General features: G+C 43.3%; 1 protein-coding gene across 6 annotated transcripts in view; it reads right to left on the bottom strand.

The window, feature by feature from the left end:
- The window catches only part of Utrn (utrophin), a 497,313-nt gene that overhangs the window by 377,171 nt on the left and 103,260 nt on the right, over nt 1–16,882 (bottom strand). For all 6 annotated transcript variants that reach the window (XM_052751043.1, XM_052751044.1, XM_052751047.1 and 3 more), the window contains one exon: nt 776–837. In XM_052751043.1, coding sequence (XP_052607003.1) covers nt 776–837 — 62 coding nt within the window. The remainder of the gene's footprint in view (nt 1–775; nt 838–16,882) is intronic.

Here is a 16,882-nt window from a genome sequence, read left to right on the forward strand (position 1 = left end):
TCCTCTTTCTTGTTACTTTCACTGATCCGACTGCTGCACCCCATTCTCAAGAAATTCACTCAGTGTTAAATGTTGCCTCAACCAAGGTCTCCCAAGACTTTGAAAATGATCTCTAACATTTAATACCACGGCAATTCTTTCCCTAGTGAGTGCTTGATGCTGTTGAAAAATCACACCTGCTTCACTAGTTCCAGCATAGAAAATAACCATGACCTCAGGAATAACCAGGCTGGATGATCCCCACACGTGAGCTCTCAGGAGACTGCGGAGAAGCAGCTCCACCAGCGACACACTCTCGGCCACTAAAACTGCTGAGAATGTGGCACGTGCCCATACGGAACTGAATGTTGTCAAGCCCATGCCCGAGGTTCCTTGCAACTACAGAATCAAACCATCTAAAATTTACCCAAAAAACAACTATCAGTACTTTAGAACTATTGGCTAATTAATTACATTTGGAACCATTGTGAAACCTCTCACTTCACCATGCTCTAACAGCCCCCCCCCAAAAGAAATACTGAGCATGTTGCTGATTATTCTCCGATGGTTAGAAATGCTGAGAAAGAGCAGATCTCTGAAGGAAAATGAGGAGGGATCATGTGATTTAGCCACGTTCACAGGTAGAAAAGTCTACCGTCGCTGCACAGGGCAGAAAGGCTGCCCGAGTTTTCATGGTTAACTGTGCTAAAGGAACTGGCCATCCTTTTCAGCCACATGGACACAAGTCAGAAAGAGGCATTGGCAATGCAGTAAAAGCCACCTAAGTCTCGGTTACCTTTGAAAATCGAGCGTTTATCCATTTGGTAAAGGTTTTCTTCTGAACGTCATTGTGTTCATCTGCAGGAGAGAAAGAGAAAAACGAAAACCGGATGAGTGTTTATACGGCTGGAGGGTGTGATAAATACAACCATCTCCTTCCTGGGGAGCTTAAAATAGTCATTTATACAGAATAGGGCAAAGGACACAGCTAATAATGAACCCATAGATGGGACCCAATGTCTACAGCAAAGTGAGACTCCGTCACCTCTCCCAAAGAATCTGGCGGTCCCTACTAAACCCAAGTGGCTCACACCCAGTTATGAGACCCAGGATTGTGTAGTACAATCCAGACCTTCCTTCACAACTATACATGTAACATTTTCAGTTGCATTTTAAGTATAATATCAAACATGATAAACACATTAACGTGTATGATGGTTAGTTTTAAATGTCAGCGTGCCATAATCTAGGATGATCTGGGAAGAGAGTCTCAATGAGAAAGTATATACAACAGGTTGGCCTGTGGGAATGCGTGTGGGGAATTGTCTTGACTTTGCTAATTGAGGTGGGTGCCGCACTGTGGGTGAACGGCATCATCCAGTTTGGGGTACCAGACTATATGGTGGTATTTTATTTGTACTGAAATGTGATTTTAATTGTATGTTAATAAATAAGCCGGGCGGTGGTGGCGCACGCCTTTAATCCCAGCACTCGGGGGGGGGGGGGGGGGGGGGGGGGGGGGGGGGCAGAGCCTGGCGGATCTCTGTGAGTTCGAGGCCAGCCTGGGCTACCAAGTGAGTCCCAGGAAAGGCGCAAAGCTACACAGAGAAACCCTGTCTCGAAAAACCAAAAAAAAAAAAAAAAAAAAAAAAACCAGAAAAAAAAAAATAAATAAAGTTGCCCGGGGGTCAGAGCTGTTAGAGCCATAGCAAAAGCTGGGCGTTGGTGGTGCACGCCTTTAATCCCAGCACTTGGTAGGCAGAGCTAGGTAGATCTCTGTGTGTTCAAGGATACAGCCAGCATCGGAGACACACGCCTTTAATCTCAATACCATAGAAGACCTGGAGGGCTGTACATACAGGCAGTGACGAGGCAGTCAAGTGTTTGGGTTTACAACCAATGAGAAGGCAGAACAGAAAGTCTATATAAAGACAAACAGACAGGAAGTAGGTCTCTAGCTGCAGCAGGCAGGTAAGGCTCTTAGCTCTGATCTCTTGGCTTTCTTCTTTGCATTGGTTCTGTATTTCTTATTTAATAAACGGTTGGTTACATCTACAAGACTATATAAAATTGGAGACAGCAAATTAAACAGTAGACATGTGGGCATTGGTTCTCTCTTTGCTCTTGACTGTGGATCTGTTTGGCTGCTTAAAGCTCTTGCCTGAATCCCCACAATAATGGCCTGTAACCAGGAATTGTAAGTCAAATAAACCGGTGGCAGGAGACCCCACAGAGCATGGCATCTGACTTGGATTCCAGAGTGTTGCATCTGACTTGGAGTGTTAGCATCTAGGCTTTGAACTGTCTTCTGGGATGTTACCTTTTGTTCCTGACACTATTTGAAGTGTTTGATTCTTATCTGAGTTCTTCCTGAAGGGGTCAAGGCCTTTGTAAACTTGGTTGTGAGAGGACTGGGAAAACCAAGAGGTCTCCTGACTGAGAATTGCTCCGGCCTTTGGTTCCTTCAAGGGACTCCAGGTAAGAGATTTTGGTATGCAGAAATTGACTTGCTAAAGTGTGAACTGTATAACAATAAAAAAGGTCTTTTACAAAGAAACAGGCAATGAGTTCACAAGAAGCAGGCTCTCCTGCTGCTGCTAAGACAAAATGCATCCTGAAGTGACCCTAATTCTTCAACAGACCCACAGAAAACAGAACATAGACATAACCCTTCCAGGCAATGAAATTAGACCAACATGTTCACCCAAAAATTTACCCAATAAAAACTTAAGAGTTCATCACTATTCCTTCTTCACAGAATTCCTACACCTTCTAGAACAAAAGGGAGTGTAAGATTTCTAGTCAGTTCTCTAACCCATTTTCCTTTCCTCCCTCAAAAAAAAAAAAAATACTGACATGGAGTCATGGTGATTTTAAGCTTATAAATATTTTAACATTTAGTTGTATTATGTTTATCTATGTATCTAAGTGTGTCTATGTCTTTAACCAATCTCCAATTTTCAACTAGAACTAACTAAAGTCATCATTGGTTGAATACCTGTAAAGTAGCATGTTAACTACCTGTAAGTAGTTCTGAAAGCTGTCTATATTTGGAATAGTCTAGGATGTTGTGGGTCCATTTAAGAGCCTGATCTACTTGCTACCAGCATACAGCCAGGCTGCAGAGGAAGAGGCCTGTGTGTTCTACCAGCCATGCACACACATCACATCCACCAGAAAGGGACTTTTCTTGGCAAATGAGGACCCTCTCTAATAAATAAGATTGCATCTAGTGCTATAGTTTGGGTAAAGGTGGTCCACTCAAAGAACCATGTATTAAAAGACTTCCTTCCCTTTGGCTGCATTGGGAGAAGTGGAAGGTTCAGCAGAGCAAACTTTCTTAAAGGTCCTTGAATCACTGGGGAAATGCCCTTGAAGGGAATTACAGGACCCCCTGCTTCTTCCTCTTCTGTTCTTGGCTTCTTTGTCATTTGCTCTGTCCCACTCCCCTGGTACAGAAACTAGAGGTCCAACCTACAGGTCTACTCAATGATAGACTAGAATCTTCAGATCTGTGAGGTCGCATAAACTCTTTCTCCTATATGTTAACTATCTGTCCTGGTTAGTATTTTTGTCAACTTGAACAAGGTACAGTTATCTGGGAAGAGGAACCTCAATTGAGAAAATGCTTCTATCAGAGTGCCCTATGTGCAAGTCTGTAGGGCAGTTTCTTGATTAATGATTAATGTGGGAAGGCCAAGCTCACTATGGATAGTATCACCCATGGGCAGCTGGTTATGGAATATATGAGAAAACAAACTGAGCAAGCCAGTAAGCAGCACTCCCCCATGGCTTCAACTTTAGTTCCTGCTTCCAAGTTCTTACCTTGAGTTCCTGCCTGGACTGTGACCCAGAATATGAAAGCCAACATTGTTTTTGCTCATGGTGTCTTTAACTTTATTTCATAGTTACAGATAATACTGGTTAACACATCAGCTTTGTGATAAACTTGTGTTCTAGCGACTTATGGAAGGTGTAGTGATCTGAATGAAAATAGTCCCCATTGGGTCAAATGTCTGACTACTTAGTTCACAGATGGCGGAACTGTTGGGGAAGGATTGGGAGGTGTGGCCTTGTTAGAGGAAGTGTGTCATTTGGAGATGATCTTTTGGTTTCAAAGCCCACACCATTCTGTTAGCTCTGTCTGATTCCAGTTAGAAATGGGAATGTAAGCTCCCAGATACCACTCAAGCACCATACTGGCCTACTGCCATGGTCCCTGCCATGCTGGCCATGAATTCTAACCCTCTGGAACTGTGAGTCCCAAATTAAATGCCTTCTTTTATAAATTGCTTTGGCCATGGTGTTTTGTCACAGCAACAGAAAAGTAACTAAGACAGAAGGATAATTTATAATTAAAAGGCCATTCCTGTGATAAATATAACAGCTCTAAAAAGGAGTGTAAGTTTACAGATCCATAAAGGAAATTGGAGACCAACCCCAACGCACAAAGGGAACAACAGTATGAAAGGCCACTGCTCTCTAAGAAACTTCTTGATGCTAATGGTGTTGAAAGGTGACCTCCCTTCCCAGAAAGGACAATGGAGACAGCCATCAGCCCTTATTTCAGCCTTATACATTACCTGATCAATGCCCCATACTCATTAACAAGGAGACTTGCTTACACCCGCAGAATGTCCCAGCCCTTTATCATAAAACCCCAGAAGGACAGAGCTGACAATGTAGCCAGAGCACAAGGCTATATGGGATGTATCTACCTGCCAACGGACACTACACAGGCCTGGCTGAAGGAATTTAACTTTAAACATCTGTGTGCAGGGCACTTAAAAAAACCTAATAATTGGTTCCACAACTCTAAAGAAGGTTGAGGTTTGTAAGTTTTGTTGTATCCACTATCCTTTAATCCTATAAGAAATAGAAAGTTCATAAATAAATTTTCTCTTACTTTCATAATGTCCACACAAAGTAAGAATCCTTGACAAAAATAAAATGGGGAAAATACTAGCAGAAATATAACTGCATTTTATTATTTAACATATTTCAAAGTTTCAGCTTTCACAAACATATTCAGTCTAGAGATATGGACCAATGGCAGCAAATGTGCACAGTACAGCCAAGGCTCTTCCAATCTCCAGATGGGTGGGTGATGGAGAGTAATTAAAGTATCTAATAATGCACAGTTTTTCTCTATAGGTTGGCCAAAGAAAGGATTACCTGCCACTTTACCTTTCTATATCATCAGTCACAGAATAAAATAAAATTTAAAAATAAAGTCCCACATTAAGAGCCATAAAAATAAGGAAACATTTCTTCTAACATAGGCTATGACTTTTTTTTTTTTTTTTTTTTTTTGGTTTTTCGAGACAGGGTTTCTCTGTGTAGCTTTGCACCTTTCCTGGAACTCGCTTTGGAGACCAGGCTGGCCTCAAACTCACAGAGATCCGCCTGGCTCTGCCTCCCGAGTGCTGGGATTAAAGGCGTGCGCCACCACCGCCCGGCCATAGGCTATGACTTTTTAGTCAAATCAACACCAATATACACCTCAGTACCTAATATGAAATGGAATGTTTGGCCATAAAAAATAACATCCAGATGTTCAAAAAAATACTCCAAAAATGTATAAACATCCTTTATTTATTTATTTTTATCTGCGGTAGTTTGAAAGAAAATGGCTCCCAAAGGGAGTGGCACTATTAGGAGGTAAAGCCTTGCTGGAGGAAGTGTGTCACTGTGGGGGTGGGCTTACAGGTCTCTTTGGCTCAAGCTTCCCTCAGTGTGACAGTCAGTCTACTTTCTGTTGCCTACAAGATGTAGGACTCTCAGTTACTAGTCCAGCACCAAATCTGCCTGCACTCCACCATATTCTACCATGATGATAATGGACTGAACCTCTGAACTGTGAGCCAGCCACCCCAATTAAATGTTTTCCTTTATAAGAGTTGCCATGGTCATGGTGTCTCTTCACAGCAATAGAAACTCTAACTAAGACATCGTCTAAAACAATTAGAGGAGGAAAGGAAAGATTTTCATTCAATTCACCTGTGAGTTATCTCCCTCTCCCACCCTCTCCTCTCCTACCCCATGACCTACAAAGATTCAGTAAATGAACAAGAAACAACCTGTAGCTGTTCAATCATAAGATGAAAATGTAAAACATGTGGAACAGGGAGGGCCCTTCCAGAGGATGTGGGATGGATTCACAACACCATGTTGAACAGCTCAAAACTGCTTCCAGCTCCAAGGGATCACGTGCCTTCGGCCTCCTTGGACACCTGTATTCAGGTACACCTACTCATACACACACACAATTAAAAATAAAATACTTTTTAAAGAAAAAGATGTAGAGCTATTGCTAATACAGTAACTGCCCTCTGCATCACAATTTACTAAATAATCCTGTCCCAAATTCCTCATCAGCAAGAGAGACTCAGAAACAACCAAAAATCTGTCATGGATGTTTTCATCTATCCTTCATCTTCCTTGAAAATTACACAGAACCTGAAGAGCCTCCCTGAGGATATAGTCTGTGGAAGAGTGATGGCTGAGCATGCCTCAGAATCCAGGATCAACTCCAGTTCCACAGAAAGGCATAAAAGATCTGGAATAGTCTCTAACTAAGCCTGGGAAGATACCTCAATGGGTAAAGGTGCTTGCTGCCAAGCCAAGAGATCTGAGTTTGATTCCTCAGACCTATGTACTGAAAGGCGAAAACAGATCCTTGTATATACACCATGGCGCGCGCGCACACACACACACACACACACACACACACACACACACACACACACACACAAAGTAAATACAATGAGAAAAATAGGGAACTGGGGAGATGGTTCAGCAGCTAAGAACACTCACTGCTCTTCCAGACAACCTAGGTTCAGTCCTAAGCACTCACATTGGGCAGCTCACAACCACCTGTAACTCCAGCTTCAGGATATCCAACGCCCTCTTCTGGCCTTCATAGGCACCTGCATACACATGGCGCGCGCGCGCACACACACACACACACACACACACACACATCTCTAAAAATAAAAAATAAAAATAAACCTTAGAAAACATTGTAAGCAGTTTCAGTCTATTACAGTTCTCATCATCAAACAAGCTAATTGATCATTTTAATTCCCCCCCAAAAAAAACTGTACAAGAGCACAACATAACCCGCATCCAATTAGATTGATCACCAACTGACTGAAGTAATGAGAACAATGTATGCTGATCCACCTCCTCAACATGTGTTCTTTCAGGGTTCCAGACCTAAACCAGCGTTTGCTTAGACAGGAGTTTGAGAATTCTCTTCTGGGAGCCTTTGCTGTCCTAGCAAATTGGTGACCTTTCTCCATCAGGGGAAAAAGCACAGGGCTGAATTAGGAGAAGAAAAATGTGTTAAACCCCTTACGGCTGCTCTTGCAAATTCTTCTAACTATTTTGCTCTTCTTAAATACTCCTGACATGCTCATACAAATCCGAGGGCCTTTGATGCTGCCTGGCCTGGAATTTTATTGCTGTGATCCGTTAGAAAAGTGAAAACGAAACATCAACCAAACCAGTCAAGTCTGCATGGTTTAAAATGGTTTCACGTCCCTAGCTCAAATGTATAATGAAATACCTTTCGATAGAACTTTGCAATGAGGGGCTAGGGAGATGGCTAATAGGTAAAGTGCTAGGCACAAAACAACCAGGACCTAAGTTCAGATACTCAGTATACACATGAAAAATCAGGCATGGTGGTATGCCTATAACCTCAGTCCTGGGGAAGCGCAGATGGGATCCCAGGGGCTTTTATAGCCAGACAATCAAGCTCAATTATTTAAGTTCTTAATTCAGTGAAAGATCCTATTTCCCAAAAAATAGAGAGTGCCTGAAGGAGACACTCAACATTGACTCTGGTATCCCAAAATGTGCGCACACAAAAATCAATCTCTCTCTCTCTCTCTCTCTCTCTCTCTCTCTCTCTCTCTCTCTCTCTCTCTCTCTCTCTCTCTCTCTCTCTCTCTCTCTCTCTCTCTCTCTGTTTCTCTCTCTCACACACTCACACACACACACACCTGTATACAGACACACAAACAGAAAAGCCATCATGAGAACCATGAACATGAAAAGGAAAGCATTATCCCCTACCATACCATTCTGAAGCAATGTAATAGTGACCAGTGGGCTGGCACTAAGCTGAGTGCCACAAAATGCTAGCCTTCAGAAAAGAAAGGTGGAAATGTCTGGCTGGATGCTTTAGAACTTGGACTGACTTTGTTGATTAAAGCCTCTTTAGCAAACACAAATTTAACACAGACTAGAAAGTGAGGACAATTACAGAAGCAATAAGAACACTCAGCCAAGCACACCCCCACATCCTGAGTGACCCTTAACACACCAGGATGAGACACAGACACACCTTCTACTACTCTCTTGAGTTGTGTGTATGTGCGCGTGCGCGCGCACTCTAAATCAAATCAAGTCATTTATTCAAAGACTATGCATTAAAATATAATATGGAAATACTAAGTATCATCTAACAATCTTTAACATAGTATCCGTCTACAGACATAGAACAAACCAACAGGAAACAGACGCCTCCCAAGCAGAGTGATGGGAGACTCTGAGCATACCCTCAGAGAACCAGGAAAAACAAACAAGCAAAACAAAACAAAACAAACCTTGAAATTAGAAGTGTAGCCTTCAAAATGATCCAAAGGAAGTACTGAAATGTTGAAAAGTTGAGTGTGTGTTGGGTGTCAAGTCAGAGCAAGGAGAAACACAAAACTGTACTTTTCCTGTTTCACTATCTGGAGCCCCCAAACTTCACTGGAAAGAATGTCTAAGATTTCAGGGACCTGACATCGCCGTAAACCTCCTCTCTAAAGGTGCATTTTTTGAAAGAAAAAACATTCTTAAAGCCTTAATTATTGGGGGGTAGGGATTCAGCTTAGGGGTACAGTGCTTGCTAGAATGCACAAAGCCCCAGGGACAATCTCCAAGATGGTAAACAGTACAGTATGTGTGTTGCAAGCATAATACAGATGTTGTAAATGCTTCACTTTGGATTTTTGTCCCAGGAGTGAACTTAAAAAAAAAAAAAATCAGTTGTTATAGCATAGAGTGACAAAGGGTTACTCGGGGAGAGTGAGTGACAGTGAGAAGTCACTGTCAGGGAAACCCCTAGAAACCTGATTTTTTTTTTTTAAATGACTGATGAGAGATTAAATTATCTCATGAAATAAAATTCCTATGAAATTGGATTTCTCATGTTACTTTTATTCTTATTAAATAGGAAATTGCAAGGAAAAGTGACGGTTTCCATCAACAGATAATTCTTGATTTATGGAAACTCTGCAAATGGAAGTTTTAAAAATTTAACATAGAAAACACGCGGTGATCTACCTTCAGCCTTTATCATGAGTTCTGCTTGTCAACAACAAAAATATAACCTTAAAAAACTCAGGCATTCACAGAACAGTCTCATTTCAACTGACTTATTTTATTACTTTCCCCCATACTGTGAGGGATCCTTTCAACTCTCCATAAATTTACACAATAGCACAGTAAAACTTTTTCAAAACTTCAGCATCTCTCACAAAATCTTGGAGAGGCAAGCTCGGTGGGACAAGCCTGTCACTATCACGGTGGGGGAAAACGCAGAATGTAAGGGGGTAAAGCTTCAAGCCAGCCTGGACCACCAAAAGAGGCTCTGTCTCCAAAACAAAAACAAAACTTTAAAAAAGAGAACAATATTATCAGTAGCCAAAAATCTCACAACACTTGTTAAGTAGCAGCAATATTATTTTTCTCTATAGTTGAGGTGCAAAACTTTTTTTTACATTTGCTTTACCTTTATTTTGCGTGTGTGTGTGTGTGTGTGTGTGTGTGTGTGTGTGTGTGTGTGTGTGTGTGTCAGTCAATGCGTACATGCACACATGCACCACAGGTACGTGAAGGTCAGAGGACAACATGCTAGAGCAGGTTCTTTTCATCCACCACGTAGGTCCCTGGGATCGAACTTAGGTTGAACGGCTTAGTAACAAGCACTTTACCTGCCAAGCCATCTTAACCAGCCTATAATCTTTTCTCGTTTTTGTTTTTGCTTTTGTTTTTCCGAGACAGGGTTTCTCTGGGTAGCATTGCATCTTTCCTGGAACTCACTCTGTAGCCCAGGATGGCCTCGAACTCACAGAGATCCGCCTGCCTCTGCCTCCCGAGTGCTGGGATTATAGGCGTGTGCCACCACCGCCCGGCATAGCCTATAATCTTTTAACAACACAGTCACACCACTGTGCTAATCGTGGTCCCCCTGCAATAAGACCAACAGCAGTGAAGTCTGTACCTTTCTGCCGTCTCTCTTCTGAAGATCATACCACATTTTTGTCTTAACACCTGTCTTAGTTATGGTTTCCACTGCTACAACGAGACACATGACCAAAGAGCAGATTGAGGAGGAAAGGGTTTATTTGGCTTCCATAATACTTCGATATGGCTGTTCACCTTCGAAGGAAGTCAGGACAGGAACTCAAACAAGGCAGGAAGCTGGAGGCAGGAGCTGATGCAGAGGCCATGGAGGGGTGCTACTTACTGGCTTGCTTCCCCATGGTTTGCTCAGCCTTGCTCTCTTATAGAACCCAGGACCACCAGCCCAGGGATGGCACCAGCCCAAGCTCGGCCTTCCCCCTCTCACTAATGGAGAAAATGCCTTACAGCTGGATCTCATGGAGGCATTTCCCCAACTGAGACTCCTTCCTGATGACTCCAGCTTGTGTCAAGTTGACACACAAAACCAGCCAGTACAACACCCCTGCATCATGTCTATCATATAGATTAGGAGATCTCAGCATGCAAAGCACAGTATTATGTGTCTGCTAGTTTAAGTCACAAGAATCTCAAGGAATTCCCACATTTTTAAGTTGACAACTAATATTTATCACAAATTTGAATAGTCAAAAATATGTAATTTCTAGCTGCAACTCTTTTCTCATTCAAATAATAGAGGAGACTCTTCTATTCCCTAACTGCCAAGACAACTCTTTCCTGTCAAACTAATCAGGTACATCAACTTGAATCTCTGGCAAGAGAAGGCTGACTTCAGTTTTTTATTTAAAAATCACATTGATATATGTCTCTGAGGGGAATAGCTCACTTCAGAATCCTCTCTCCAGGATAGATAGGTGGGTGGGTGCATGGGTGGGTAGATGGGTGCATGGGTGGGTAGATGGGTAGGTGGGTAGGTGGGTAGGTGGATGGATGAGTGGATGAGGGGTGGCTGGATACAAAGCCTTACCCAGGATGTAATAAGGCCCTGGGCAGTTGAATGATTTTTAAGGGAGTGTTCTGAATGTTGTTTGTATTGAGTGCCTGGCAGCAGTACATCACGGTGTGAGTTGGGAATGATGGGAGGTATGCTATTCTATCAGAAGCCAGACAGGAGACAATGAAAGGTAGACAAAGGGAAGGAAAGCGTCTAAGACGTGCTTAGGATATCACCAGGAGAGGGTCCATGGCCACAGAGGACAGAGTCCAGGAAGACTTGAGGGTGTCACAGCTGTTCCAATATACCACAACAGCAACCAGAGCCGAAACTACAAAGGAAACCATTGTACTGTCGTCACCATCAACAGCGGGAACTTTGCTAAGAAAGCTGATGACTGGGAGAAATGTGTTCTTACTGCAACTCCAAATGAGCAAAGTCAGACTGTTACAAAGATTCTCATGTTGAAAAATTTAGAGTTCATCCATGAACACGAATTGGTCACAATACATTTCCTAGGCATTCCACTCTATCAGTTCAAAAGAAAATAATCCCTTCAGTCTAGAAGCTAAGCCCATGAGGGCCCTTTCAGCCACTAGCTGGAAGGGTTCCAGCTATCTGATGCTGATTACAACACCCTAAGTCCTATTCCCAAAACTCTGTTGTCCAGAGAAATGTCACAGAAGTAACACCACAGTGTTTGGGGCTTTGTTGTGCTATTGCATTTTTGGAGATGTTAGGGATCAAACATAGGACCTCATTATATAGTCAAGACAAGGACTCTACAAATGAGCTAAATCCCCAGCCCTCTTTTTATACTGTTTATTTTGAGACAGTCTTACTAGTTGCTAAGGCTGCTCTTAGATTCACGATATAACCTAGGCTGGTCTTGAACGGGTATTCCTTTGGCTTCAGCTTGAGAAGTAGCTGGAATTATAGGCCTGTACCTTGAAAGACATACTTTTAAAATCTCTACTAGCAACATTTTAAAATCAAGTCAAGTTTATTTTATTATATGTGCTATTTAAAAGTTCATTTTTCACTTAACCCACTGCATCTTAAACAATATTTCTGCATATACTCAATATTTTATAGTATGTTGTCTAACACTCTGTCTCATTCTAAGACTTTGTGGTCCAATGTGTCTCTTATTTCCAGTACCTTCTGAATCTGGATGAGCCACAGAGCAGGTGTCGAGCAGTCAGTGCTATGGAAGGTCAGCTCAGCTCTAGAATATCTTTGCATTTACTGTAACTAAAGCCTTCATGTCCTTCAAAAGGACAGAGAGAAACAGCTTATCTCTCCTGCTAAACAGGCTGTCTGGCTGCTAAGGAGCCCAGTGCTGATATTGATTGTTTGGTGAATGCCAATGTTCGTGGTGGCATTTTATCTAATACTTGCCTCCATTCTAAACCCAAAAGGATGGATACTCATATCTCATTTTCAGTAATTTGGAGCTAACATTGTCAACCAAAAATAAAAGAAAATTTAACAGTGTGAATGATTATTTTGGTTTAGACATGTTATAGAACTTCTGCTCCAGTAATTGAATAGACAAGAGAAACTTTTCAGTGGCCAAAGTCTTGTCTCCTACTCAGTTAATGGCAGTTAGCTGTACACCCAGTTCAGAGAAAACAATATACAAAAGCCAAATAATGACATTTACTGAGTGTCTTATTAGTATTTTGTTGCTGTGAAGAGACACCATGACCAAAGCAACTTTTTTTTTCCTTTCCAGACAGGGTTTCTCTGTGTAGTTTTGGTGCCTGTCCTGGATCTCACTCTGTTGACCAGGATGGCCTCAAACTCACAGAGATCCGCCTGCCTCTGCCTCCCGAGTGCTGGGATTAAAGGCGTGCGCCACCACAGCCCAGCGACCAAGGCAACTCTTATAAAAGAAAGCATTTAATTGGGTGCTTCCTTACAGTTTCAGAGGATCCACTGTCATCATGGTTGGGAAACCAGTGGCACACTGGCAGGCATGGTGCTGGAGAAGTAGCTGAGAGCTACAATCTGATCCACAGGCAGAGAGAAAGACACTGGGCCTGGCATGGGCTTTAGAAACCTCAAAACTCACCTATGGTACCTGCTCCAACAAGGCCACACCCCCTGGTCCCTCCCCAACAGTTCCACTCACTTGTGACCAATCATTCAAACATATGAGCCTATGGGAACTGTTTTTATTCAAATCACCACACTGAGTGTCTACTGTGTATGATTCCCAAAACAAGCACCTGCGTAGCACTTTCAAGAAGGTAGTGTTCTTGGACTTGACAGATAGCTCAGTCGGGAAGGTACATGTGGTAGAAAGCATGAGGACCTGAGTTCAAAACCCCAGAATCCACATCAAAAATCCAAGCATGGCAGTGCACACCTGTAATCCCAACATGAGAGAGGCAGAAGCAGGTAGGACCTTGGGGCTGGTTGGCCACGCTGGTTGGAAAGCTCCAGGTCTCAGAAAAACAAAGTGCTCCTGAGGAATGGCACCCATGGTCATCCCCCAACCCCCATATGCATATGCTTCTGCATACTGTGCACACACACATATACATGCACACTCATACACAAAGAAGGTACGGTTATTACTGACAAAAAGGGATAAGACAAGTGTTTGAAAAATAGACAATTTTAACTAATATGTTAGGAAGAGATATTTTCAGGAGAATATAGGAAAGATATTTCTTGACGCTGCGAGGAAGAAATTGGAGAATAATTCTAGGGATAGCCTGCATTTGAGCCAGGCCCTGCTATGTGGAAAATAATTGCTGATTGAGCATGCGAAGGGGTCAGAACAAGCATTTGTGAAGAAGCGAACGGCCGCAGGCAAGTCCTAATGGATGGAAGCGGATGAAATGAGAGTGTTATAAGCCCTTCGCTTTCACTGTACAAGCTCACGCCATGATCGAAGGGGGCTTTAGTGAAACTGATAGGGAAAAAAAGGATTCAGAACCATCCATGGCAGACCTCTGAAAGCATGCCAGGCTGAGGAGAAAAGGGATGAGAAAGGGGGAGACAGAAGCAATAGAAACCGAATCCTTGAGGTATCGTATTTTTCTCCTTAAACGTTGCACACATGCATGACTCCAAAGAAAGAATTAAAATAACCACTGTATTTCTAAGACGATTCTAATTCTCATACTCAATTATTTTAATTTCTAGATTTTTTTCAGCTCTATAAAAAATACATACTATCACATCTCAAGGTGTCCATCCTAAAAAAAAAGTGTGTTTTCTTCCACTTCCAGCTTGACGAGTAAGGAAGAGAGGTTGGTGACCAAGAAACACACTGGGCGGACAGGTCTGCCTGTCTATGTTGATGGGGGCTGGTGAGAATAAGACAGCCCATTTGTATCTGTAATCACAGGCAGGGAGGGTCTATCTGGGAGGGAGATACTTAGAGGCCAATAGGTAACGAGAAGGGCCACTGCGGAAGCCAAAAAGAGTATTAGAAAGCAAAAGATGGGGGCTGGAGAGATGGTTCAGCAGTTAAGAGCACAGGCTGCTCTTCCAGAGGACCTGGGTTCAGTTTCCAGCACCCACATGGCAGCTCACAACTCCAATTCTAGAGTATCCAACACCCTCACATAGACATACCTGCAGGCCAAACATCTGTGGTGGTGTGAAAGAAAATGGTTCCCAAAGGGAGTGGCACTTTTAGAAGGCGTGGCCTTGTTGGAGTAGCTGTGGTCCTTTTGGAGGAAGTGTGTCACTGTGAGGCGGACTTGGAGATCTCATATATGCTCAAGCCACACCCAATGAGTCAGTTCACTTCCTGCTGCCTGCAAGATGTAGAATTCTCCGCTCTTTCTCCGGCACCACATCGGCATGCACACCATCATGTACCACCATGATGATAAATGGACTAAACCTCCAAAATTGTAAGTCACCCCAATTAAATGATTTTCCTTGACAAGAGTTTCCAGGGTCACGGTGTCTCTTCATAGCAATAGAAACCCTAACTAAGACAACATCAATGCACATAAAAGTTAACTAATTAATGAAAAGAAAGGAAGAAAGGAAGCAAAAGATGCCCCTACCCTGTTTTACGGAGAAGCTCATATATTGGTTAAACAGGAACTCACCAGATTAAACTGCTTGGATTTGCACCTGCTTTTCCAATGGGCTTTGCACTTCAGTCTAAAGAGGTAAGTAGGTATAAAACAACTGTGCCTATGGAAAGCACGTATCTCCAAGTCAACTCGGTAGAGAAACACTATGCAAGATGGGGTCAAATCACTCAACACACATCTTTTGCAATAAATCAAGTACTAACAGACAAAATGACAGGATATCAGTCACTTATGGAGAAAATTAAAAAAATTATATACAAGAAATGCCATGCAGCACAGTCGAGTTGACCCTGTAGACAGGAAAGCAGGGGAGCCAGCCCTGAGGGCATGAGAGGGGCATAGCTGGTACCGTCTCCCTCATCTGCAGTGTGGTGGGGAGTGGGGGTGAGGGAAAGATGCCCTTCCCCCTATTGCCCCTACTGCCTCCATCTGGTGAGGGAGCTGACCCTCCCCTTTAACAACTGCAACACTCCAGGAAAACATGCCCTGCACCTCATCTGGGCAGCATAATAGAGCCAACTCTGTTGGCAGAGGTGTGGGTGAGCCAGACCCAAAGCAGTGAGTGTGGGAGAGCTGCCCCAGTACTCTGTCATGCACTGTCCCCAGTACTCTGCCATGCAGGGAGCTGACCCTCCCCCTTATCAGCTGCAGCACTCAAAAGTGGATCCCGCACCTTGACTGGGCAGCACAGTAGAGCTGACCCTATTGACCGGGCTGTAGGTGAACCGCCCCAAGAACATGAGCATGGGAGATCTGGCCCTGCCTCTCATCTGCTATATGGAGATGTGGGCAGGGGAGAGATGCCCCCCAACCCCTCACTGCATGTGGCGGGTTGGAAGAGCTGGCCCTGAGGTCATAAGAGCAGGAGAGCTGTCTCTGCCCCTCACCAGCTGCAGCACTCGGGAGTGGCCCCTACACCTCACCAGGGCAACACAGGAGAGCTGGCCCTGAAAGTGTAGGTGTGGGAAAGCAGACCCTGAGAGTGTGACAGCAGGAGATCTGGCCTCACCCCTTGCTCGTTTCTGCAAGGGGTGAACTAGCAAGGGCAATGCTGGAGAGTTCACCCTTGGTGGTGAAGACAGGGGTCTCCAGACCTGGTGGGCTAAACAACCCTGCAACTACCCAGGCCCAGAACCAGGGTTATGAGTTGGCCTACCCTATATCCACCCCACCTATGATCTGCTAGAGCACGTGAAGGGACCGGTCCTGCAGAACCAAAGCTGCAGGATCTCCACGACACAGGGCAACAGCAGGATAACCAAGAGGAGTTCCAGTGAGGGCCCAGCATCAAAAGTGTAGCAGAAGCCTTGAACCAGACCAATGACTCTTTGCAATGAACACTTTCACATAAAGATATGTGGATAAAGAGGTTTACTGTGTGACTCACCATGCAACACTACAGCTTCTATAATAATAATAATAATAAATAGAAATTAAAAAATAAAATGATTCATAAAAAAGAAAGAAAAAAATGGCATAAATAGATCACAGCCAGCCCCTAGATTTTCTCAAAAACCAGAGATTTTATTACTTTCAGACCAACAACACAAATCTGAGGGAAAACGAGACATGTCTGACATTTTTTTCATGTACTTTAAAGACACACCACCTGCTACAAATGTTTAAATTTTTAAATGTG

Source organism: Peromyscus californicus, unplaced genomic scaffold (assembly GCF_007827085.1).
Source record: "Peromyscus californicus insignis strain IS unplaced genomic scaffold, ASM782708v3 Scaffold_22__1_contigs__length_63687245, whole genome shotgun sequence".
Lineage (NCBI taxonomy): Eukaryota > Metazoa > Chordata > Mammalia > Rodentia > Cricetidae > Peromyscus > Peromyscus californicus.